At 41.8% G+C, this 10,456-nt stretch overlaps 1 protein-coding gene across 1 annotated transcript; it reads left to right on the forward strand.

Moving 5' to 3' along the window:
- The first annotated feature begins 1,951 nt into the window (after window positions 1-1,951).
- LOC117593894 (golgin subfamily A member 6-like protein 2) lies at window positions 1,952-5,534 on the forward strand. Its single transcript, XM_034290445.1, has 3 exons — window positions 1,952-2,728; window positions 2,884-2,918; window positions 5,222-5,534. The coding sequence occupies exons 1-3, from the start codon at window positions 1,952-1,954 to the stop codon at window positions 5,532-5,534; spliced, it is 1,125 nt and encodes a 374-aa protein (XP_034146336.1).
- Window positions 5,535-10,456: the final 4,922 nt, after the last annotated feature.

Below are 10,456 nucleotides of genomic sequence, written 5' to 3' on the forward strand. Positions count from 1 at the left end.
GGTCTATGGGAGTGTCACAACTCTCTTTTTCAACGGCTCTGACCTAGCCATTAATGGATTTTTCAATTTTGCTCATTTTGCTACATTGACTTTGGAAAGTATTCAGTTTCTCCGCATTGTGTTGTGTATTTAATTTATAACTGATTAAATGAAAATCACATCAATCTACACAGAGTACCCCATAATGACACGGTATTCAGACATATTCAGACCTTCTGACACTCCATGCCACTCCACATTAAGCTCAGATGCATCCTGTTTCCTGGGACTGATGTTGAGATATCTCTAGAACCTGATCTGTAGTCCCTCTGTTGCAGGATGTCAGAGTTTCTCTGCAGAGATGGGAGAACGTGCCAGAAGGACAACCATCTCTAAAGCACTCCATTAGTCAGGTCTTAATGGTATAGTGCAGGGAAAGGCAAACGTTTGGGCTCAAGGGTCATATTGGGATTTGAAAGTAAATAGAGGGCCATATTTGTTTTGTAGTTTGTAATTATAAATGATATGCAGGCCAGATGAATTATTTAAAACATTTACACAGTAGGTCCAGTATAATGTGTAAATAATTTAAATTCAAATTCAGATGCATAACAATGTACAACCCCTCAACACACTAATTCATGACCTATGGGTCTTAGTTTGCCCATCGCTGGTATAGTGGTTAGATGAAAGCCACTCCTGAGAAAAGGCAAATGACATGCTGCCTGAATGTCTCTGAGAGCATGAGCAAAAAGATTATCTGGGAGGATGAGACCAAAAATTATTAGGTCTGAATACTAAGAAATACTTCTGGCGACAACAAGGTGATGCTAGTTCACAAACTGGGTCAAGAATGAATCTGCCATCACAACAACGAGCCGAAGCATATAGCCAAGACAACACTGGAGTCTGTGAATGTAAGACATGGGCGACCAGGGGGAGTATATGTACATAAACTCATGAGGGGATATCTACCAGGTGTGTGTGAAGGCAAGACTAATGGAATGATGAAAGGAGGAACGGTAGTGGCCAGAAGGCTAAAGCCTCCCCAAACAAGGAGAGGAGGGAACTTCGGAGGAAGTTGTGACACCAAAACCTGAACAGGTCAAGCAAACACATGCAATCACAGGGTTCATTTCATTAAAATAATACATTTTATATTGTAACAATTAATTCCCTCAGCCTCCAACATTCAGAATTCATAGATTCTATGTCACAACACAGAATTCAAGCCAAAATTCCAAACTCATTATGACCTCATAATTAGGTTAGATAACAAGTTACATAACCAAAGACAAGAAGACACTACTCCCATTCAATACTATACTTCTTTAGTGATTATAGCTTACTTCTGAAACTGTATCTGATTATAGCCTAATTCTTAATTCTTAAATCTGTAATTGGTCGGAATTTGAATAGAATAGAATCTATTTCAGTGAAAGACTGAAACCACTGAGCAGGTGAGTCTGAAATATATATGTGAAATAATTTCTGATATAAATTAATTTGAAATCAGCAGGTTGTTGGCATATACTCAAGAAACATGACTAGAGTGTAGAAAATAGATGAAGAGTAGGAATAATTTAAGTTGGACAGCTGGTTTGGTCAAACAGGAAAAGGTAATAATTGAAGAAAAAAATATTAATTCTCTCTCCAAACAGTGGTCAGCGAGAGGGAGACAGAGATGATGGAAAGTGAGGAAGTGAAGAAATGCAGTGAGATGGAGGGACAAGAGAAAGACAGACAAAGAGAAATGGAGGGGCTGGTGAGATTGAGAAAGGAGATTGGGACTTCCAACAAGATGGATGATATAATGGATGAACAAAAGGTACAGAATAGAGTGAAATTGGCCATATTAGAGAAGGGGATTGTGGACTGCACAAGGATGTTAGCTGAGAATGAAAGGGAGAGAAATATTTTAAAGGAACAGAGAGAAAGCTTAGTGGCAGACAAAGAAAAGATAGAACTCCAAATGACAAACCTGAAGATGCAGAACATACTGAGGTTGGGCAAAATAGGAAAGTTGACAGTTAAGAACACAAGACTGTTAGCTGAGAATGAAAAGGCCAGAGATGTGTTAGAGAAAGAGAAAGAAAACACAGCAGCAGTCAGACAAACATTGCTGCACAAGATAGCAGAGGAGGAATTTGTGTACCTGGCCAAGGTGGAGACGGGGACAGTGGTCAACAGACTGTCAGATGAGAATGAAAAGGTGGACAGGGTCAGAGAGAGGAACAGATGGAAGTATATCAGAAAGGGTTTGGAGACAGCATTGGCCAAAGCAGAACAGGACAAGAATCAGACCCTAGAAGCCTGGAAGAAGGAAAGGGGGGCATGGGCCAGGGTCACCGCTTGTCTGCAAAGTCTCTGGGATCAACGAGGAGAAAGATGGATGAAGGAGAAGGAGGAGGTGAAAGAGAAGAGCACACAGGCAGCAGCTAATTGGATGACTGAGCTGAGAGAGAAGGAGAGACTGATAGAGGCTCTGGAAAGAGAAAAGATTATGCTTCTGAGCCAGCATGAAGATGAGAAGAGGGGATGGGAGATGGAAAAGAGTGAAATGGAAAAGGAGAGGTTGGTGCTTACAGGAGAGTGGGATAGAAAGAACAGTGAAATGGAGAAAATGAAAAAGGAGAAAGACAGATGGGTGATAGAAAAGAAAGATATGTTGGAGAGGATGAAGGATGCCCACATTCAGATGTATCACATGCAGACTGTCCTGAGGTTCAGAGAGCAAGAGCAGACACAGGTACAGTACTCCATTTAACCAGTCAAAGTTCAGGAGGTCACATGTCACCTAAGGGTCAAACTATCATATTCAGGAGATTAAGTTCTTCACACTGGAGGAGTGATATTAATATTTCAGAAGACTATTTAACATACGGTTTGGGCTTTCTCTTTCAGAAGGAAACTAAGAAAGCCCAGGAAGCAAAGGAGAAGCAGGAGGAAAAGGAAAGGAAAGAAAGAGAGATCCTGGAGAAAAAGAAAGAGAAAGAGATGCTCAGAGCCCAAAAATTAGAATATAAGGTCAAAGTGAGGGAGAGTAAGGAGAGGGTGAAAGCCCACCTGGATGAGGTGTCAAGGCAATATGACCAAAGGAAACACAAGGAGAAGGAAAGAAAAATGGTGTTGGAAATGGCATATGGCAAAGAACATTTGAAAAACATTCAAAAGTAAATGGTTGACATTCATTTAATAAAACAACATGAGCATTTTAATTATTTGTATGTGTTCATTGCTATGTGGACAAATAAAAGTGCAGATGGTTACTGGATATTACAATCCATGTTAACTTTGCTGAGAGACATAATATTTTAAGTACTATATTTATCATCCTCACTCAGAATTGCTTATTGAAAGTGGTTCCCATTACATGAGAAATGTTGATATTTGCATGTGAATGTTATGAGTTACCTTTACCACTTTAATATTGTCCCTTTTTACATTGTGTCATACACCCATGGCTGAGTGATTAACACAAACATGGATTTATGTGACAGGGGAATATTTAGATATGTTTAAATCCAGACGTCATTTTAAATGGATTCTGATGTAATATGATTTGGTGTGTTTGGGTGTGTTTTCCAACATGATTAAAATATGTGCATTTTTGTAGTAATACATGCATTGTAGTCAATGGCAATTTGTGATGTTGTAAAATGTATCTTCCCCAAACCAACCTCTCAACTCTACTAACTTGCTCAGATTGCCCTCCATTGTCATGTGTTGCAGAAGAAAGTCAGAAGGTGAATTTCTAAAGAGTGTTGTAATCTGAGTTTGCATTTGACCTTATGGATTATGTATAGTGCCTTTGGAAAGGGTTTCTAAACCATTACTTTCTACTTCAGTATGATTTGGCTATATCTCTACCTTACACACTAAAGGTCTGTCAGATACACAACCATTATGGAAGATTTATGGAAACTTACGTTTGGTATATGACAAAATAACAATGAATAGGCCCTCATTTATGGATCAAACACTATGAGAGACAATTGCTGTTTCGTGGGGCAACTAAATAATTAACAGGTCCGACGGTAATATCAGAGGACTAGGTCAGAGGGGAAGGTCAGAGGACTAGGTCAGAGGGGAAGGTCAGAGGACTAGGTCAGAGGGGAAGGTCAGAGGACCAGGTCAGAGGGGACGGTCAGAGGACCAGGTCAGAGGGGAAGGTCAGAGGACTAGGTCAGAGGGGAAGGTCGGAGGACCAGAGGGATCTGTTCATCTCTTTTTTTATTTGTATTCTTTGTTTGGCAAAGATAAACCCCAAGGGCTCTGGGAAGTGGGGTGACCCCTGGGACCCCCTGGGGTAACTGCTATTCAGCCAGGGTCCAGACATCATTCAACAACCTGTGTGTTGGATCTGAGCCTATCCACTGTTTCCTTCAATTGCTGTATGAATAAAGGTTTGATTTGAGTATTCATCATGTTTCATGCAAAGTATTCTAATCTCCAGTGTCAGGGCCACTCTGGTTGCCTGGCGTGTGAGCCTGAGATGGCTACATGTCCTCCACTTCCCATAACTGGTGTACACACCCAAGTACCTTTACTTCGTCCTTTTTACACCTCTGCTAGCAGCCAGCCCGACACTAGGACAGGTGATTTCTGTAACCAGACCATAACGTCAATGATTAGAAAGAAGGTGTCATGTTATATCAGTGTAGTTACTCATAGTCAGTCACTTGGTCTGTTAAAAACCTTTCTTAAAGTGACCGCATTCACCACAAAACCAGTCTGGATTATTTGTTTGTGTTGAATGCAAAGTATTTATTTGTTTGTCTGGATGCCCAGGCACTATGTTGTTACAGCTTAATTTGACTGTTTAGCCTGTCTGACAGACCAACAGAGTTACGTCCTCACAATTTGTGTCATACACATACATTCTGAATTTTGATTTGATGCTTCAAGAGATCCTGAATGTCTCCACACAACTCCGCCCCACAGTTGCTATATCTAGCAGACAGGAAGAAGGAAGAAGGGAGACAAAATGTCTAAAGCTAGACAAATTGTGCTAACATTAATATAAACATTAACTAGCAAGCAATCTTAGACATTTTTCCTACGTTAGTATGATAAATTTTGTAATGGCCCGCTGCAGTTCTATGTTCTGTGTGTTTTGGTTCTAGTTTTCCTGTTTCTATGTTCATTCTCGTTAGTGTAGGTCACAGCGGAGGTATCCATTGGAGGAGTAGGCAACTGCCGGACCGCCAGACCCAGCGAGGTTTGAGGTTGACCTAAGAAGGTGGACTCACTTCAAGAGGCAGGTCAACCAGTTTGTCAGCCACCCTGAGTCACAGGCCCTGACAGACCAGGGCAGAGTGGCACAGGCCCTGACAGACCGGGGCAGAGTGGCACAGGCCCTGACAGACCGGGGCAGAGTGGCACAGGCCCTGACAGACCAGGGCAGAGTGGCACAGGCCCTGACAGACCAGGGCAGAGTGGCACAGGCCCTGACAGACCGGGGCAGAGTGGCACAGGCCCTGACAGACCGGGGCAGAGTGGCACAGGCCCTGTTGTGGCTGGATTGGAGGGCCTGGATTTGGGCCCTCCAGTAAACCAGGACAGAGGAGCGAAGGTCTTATGCAGACTTTCTGGAGGTCTTCAGAGCAACGTGGGGACTCCTGCAGGGCTCAGCTCCAGTCATCGCCCCCCGCTTCTCCACCTGCCACAACGCCTCCCTGCTCCACGGCCATCCGCCGCTCCCGTGGCCGTCCTGAAAGGCATACTGTTCCCTCAATAGGTCTTTGTCAAAAGTACTGGAAAGTGAATCAATCAATCAAATGTATTTATAAAGCCCTTTTTATATCAGCAGTTGTCACAAAGTGCTTTTACAAAACACCCGGCCTAGAGATGAACCTAGAGAGGAACCTAGAGAGGAGCCAGGCTCATAGGGGTGACCAGTCCTCTTCTGGCTGTGCCGGGTGAACATACTAACAGTGCAAATTGTAATAATTTGGAAATTATTTTGGAAATTATTTTGGAAATTATTTTGGAAATTATTTTTGGACTTTGGAAATGGACAGCAACGAGTCTATCAAGCCTGGTAATCCGGAGGTGTGAACATTTGAAAAATGCTTTTCTTAGATTTATAAGGATTTATATTGGAGAAGGAGAACTGACCCTACTCTCCTGACACAATAATATAGTATATCAGACCTTGGGGCTGAGACAAGGGGATCCAGTGACACTGTGGCCCTACCCGGGGGAGGCCCCGGACTGGGCCCAACAGGCAAGAAATCAATCCACCCATATTGCCAAGCATCAACCAAAGGGACACCCACCAACTGCAACCCCCCTGAATGAGGGAGGAGTATTGCCAGCAGCGTATAGCCCAATTGCGCAATGTGCGCAACAGAGAGACAACAAAATGTAGATGAGTCTACATTTCTAACCTTAATTGGCAAATCATTCCACAGTAATGGAGCCCTGCCTCTGGCTGCTTGTTTAGAAATTCTAGGTACAATTAAAAGGCCTGCATCTTGCGATCTAAGGTTATGTGTAGGTACAGTATCTCACAGAAGTGAGTACACCCCTCATATTTTCATAAATATTAGATTTTATATTTTCATGTGACAACACTGAAGAAATGATACTTTGCTACAATGTAAAGTTGTGAATGTACAGCTTGTATAACAGTGTACATTTGCTCTCCCCTCGAAATAACACAACACACAGCCATTAATGTCTAAACCGCTGGCAACAAAAGTTAGTACACCCCTAGGTGAAAATGTACATGTAGCATTGAGCCCTAAACATTTCAATGAAACCAAAGGCCAAATGGCCTTGCCCATAAAATGACCAAATTCTAAGCCTGGTCTTTAGTGTTGAACTCCGGCTATACTGTGTTGCAATGTTAGAGTATACATTTTATTTTCCTTTCAGGTGTTTTTGTATTGTATTTTGCTAAGTGTGTACGTTTTCTTTTAGCTGCGGTTTAAGACAGTTACTTCAGTTAAAATAATGCAAGACAGAAGGTATTTTGCAAGACAGAAATAACATTCTAGTACAGTAAACATTCAGTGTCAATTAAATGAAATGTGGATATAAGGAACATTTCCAGGGTCCACTTTTGTACTAACAAAACATCTAAACATTTTGACCACCTTTGTTTAAACAATGCCAAAGCAACTTTCCCTTTTGAGGGCATTTGTTACTGAGCCCATGCAGTTAAGAATCATGTCTGTTTTTAATGGAGTGAGGGCCCAAAGTTAACATCCATCCAATGTTGGTTTTCGGCCTTGTCCCTTCTCTGAAACGTTTAATTATATTATGTATCGTAGATGATGAGATCCCAAGATTCATCACAGTTTTTTTGTACGTCAAGTTAAAACACTTGATCTAGAGTAAGGCAGGACCAGAACATGGAACTCTGTCCCCCTCAACCTGAAATTGAAACCCCAGAAGGTGGGTGTGTTTGTGGATCATAGGGAAGGACAGTCACTGACTGACTGTTTAACATCAAACAACCCACTGGTCATATGTCCTGTACATGTTAGATTAGATTAGATTCAAATTTATTGTCATTGAGCAGTACAGTACAGTAAAACAAAATTCAGTTTGCATCTATCTTGAAGTGCAAATAGAGGAGGGCAGAAAATGTACACATATTAAGTATGTATGTACAAGTGGAATGTATGGTTGTGCAAATAATGCAAATGTGATTTCAAATGTGCAGTGGAAAATGTGCAGGAAATGTATAATTACAAAGTATAATGTATGTCCAAGTGGGATAGATAGTTGTGCAGGTGTACAAGTGGCAATTCTCAGTGGCATTCTGATTTTGCAATCAAGACATATTGAAGGATTAAGGTAGCATGTGCAACTGAAATGGAGGGATAGCATCAATGAGGTTCCCGAGGTAGATGTGTATATAACAGTAGAAAATAGTACAGTGGCATTTCTAAATTTGCAATGAGGGCATGTTTAAGTTGCAATTTAGCAAATAAAATATAGGATTAGCAGCAATGACACATACCTGTAGACAACTAAAAACAATCTTATCAGATATGTAAGGCAGTGACAGAGCCCAGTATTACAAAGGGTGTTGTGATGGCAATTTCTAAAGTACAAAACAGTTCTATGAAAATGGTAGGCAAGACAGGAGAAATCAATTGCGCAATAAACGTCTTTAATAACTTGCAAGGAGAGAATACGCAGGTTACAAGTAACAGTGAATAGTCTCTGAATAAAAACAGGCAATCGACAGTATTTAAAGACAGAAGAGGGGTGTGACAAATCCTGGACATTCCAGCTCAATCAGGACACATCCTTTTGTTCCATCACACAAGTCAAATGCCATCTTCCCCCACCTTATCCTTCCTGCCATAATGTTTACTGTAGTGTTTACCCAAAGCTTCACACAAAGGACAGCTCTCCTTCCCGCCATAAATACCTCCTTCAACTCTAAGGGTTCCAACCAAACCCGAACAGACAATAGATGCCCTGGTGAGTTAAAACAGATAAGGAGATAAAGAGTAACCCTTTCATCAGCTGATACCAGTCAATGATACCCCCTTGGCAAATACCAGATCCCCCACATTCCTCTACCTATCTAAACAGTGGGAAAATGGGCCGACTGATTCAAGCTGATAGAAGAGTACCTTTGACTGAAATAACCACTTGTTACAACCGAGGCATGCAGCAAAGCATTTGTGAAGCCACAACACGCACAACCTTGAGGTGGATGGGCTACAACAGCAGAAGACCCCACCGGTACCACTCATCTCCACTACAAATAGGAAAAAGAGGCTACAATTTGCACGAGCTCACCAAAATTGGACAGTTTAAGACTGGAAGAATGTTGCCTGGTCTGATGAGTCTCGATATCTGTTGAGACATTCAGATGGTCAGAATTTGGCGTAAACAGAATGAAAGCATGGATCCATCATGCCTTGTTACCACTGTGCAGGCTGGTGGTGGTGGTGTAATGGTGTGGGGGATGTTTTCTTGACACACTTTAGGCCCCTTAGTGCGAATTGGTCATTGTTTAAATGCCACGGCCTACCTGAGCATTGTTTCTGACCATGTCCATCCCTTATTGACCACCATGTACCCATCCTCTGATGGCTACTTCCAGCAGTCACCAGATCTCAACCCAATAGAGCATCTTTGGGATGTGGTGGAACGGGAGCTTTGTGCCCTGGATGTGCATCCCACAAATCTCCATCAACTGCAAGATGCTATCCTATCAATATGGGCCAACATTTCTAAAGAATGCTTTCAGCACCTTGTTGAATCAATGCCACGTAGAATTAAGGCAGTTCTGAAGGCGAGAGGGGGTCAAATACTAATAGTATGGTGTTCCTAATAATCCTTTAGGTGAGTGTATAGTAACAATGCAATAGCATTTAAAAACAGTATTAACCATGTATCCAAAATGTGTGTATATAAGGTTATTTATATAAAAGAGGCCCCCAAGTAACCAGAACTTTCCTGAATGGATTATCTGGATAGTCAGTGCTGTAATTTTATTCCAAATTATTTCTCTGAAAACCTGTTCTAAATATTTTGGTATCTGTGATGGCAATTCCATCGATCAGAATTCTTTAATGAGGAAATGCACAGACGAAATTCTCTTGGCACAATTTAACAGTTTATTAATAATTTGCAAATAAGAGAGACGCGTCAAACGCTTATCAACATAATCATACGAGGAGTCTCTAACTCAATTACAGTTAAAAGGGGTGTGGTAAAATGCTGCCCAGCTGTCCTATGTCAATAAAACACATTCCCTTTGTTCTATTACTACCTAGGCTTCACACAAGGGGCAAGCTATCCTCCCCCAGATGGGTAACCTCTTCAACTCTAGGAGAAGACTCAGAGCATCTGGACAAACAACAGATAGAGACTGATGGGTTATACAGATTTACAACTAACCCTAACCAGTCAATAATGACCCTAAACACCAGTTCCCCCTCTCCTACATTCCTTTTCTTATCCAAACATGGGTACTCAGTACTTTAACTAGTAACTCATTCATACATGTATAGGACCAAGTATACATCAGTTCAAGAATTTCCACAACAGTATCAGTGTGAATTAATCCCTCCAGTGTGTAACCAACGGGCATGTAGTCTGTGTTTCTGACAGCTTGGCTCTGTTGTCTGAAGGGAAAGTTTGAACTTGGTGTCCTTTGACAGCTCTTTGGTCTGGGCCATAGTGGAGTTTGGAGTGTGACTGTTTGAGGTTGTGGACAGGTGTCTTTTATACTGATAAGTTCAAACAGGTTCTATTAATACAGGTAATGTGTGGAGGACAGAGGAGCCTCTTAAAGAAGAAGTTACAGGTTAGTGAGAGACAGAAATCTTGCTTGTTTGTAAGTGACCAAATACTTATCTGGTCACCTACAAACCAGCAAGGAGGGCATCCCAGTGGCAACAAGAGCCCACCTGGCAAGACAGCAAGGGTGGACAGTATCAAGCCTTCTGGTCACCTTCACGCCCCCGGGCAAGGCAACACCTAATTATAAACAGTGCTG

The sequence above is a fragment of the Esox lucius genome, chromosome 24 (genome assembly GCF_011004845.1).
Source record: "Esox lucius isolate fEsoLuc1 chromosome 24, fEsoLuc1.pri, whole genome shotgun sequence".
Lineage (NCBI taxonomy): Eukaryota > Metazoa > Chordata > Actinopteri > Esociformes > Esocidae > Esox > Esox lucius.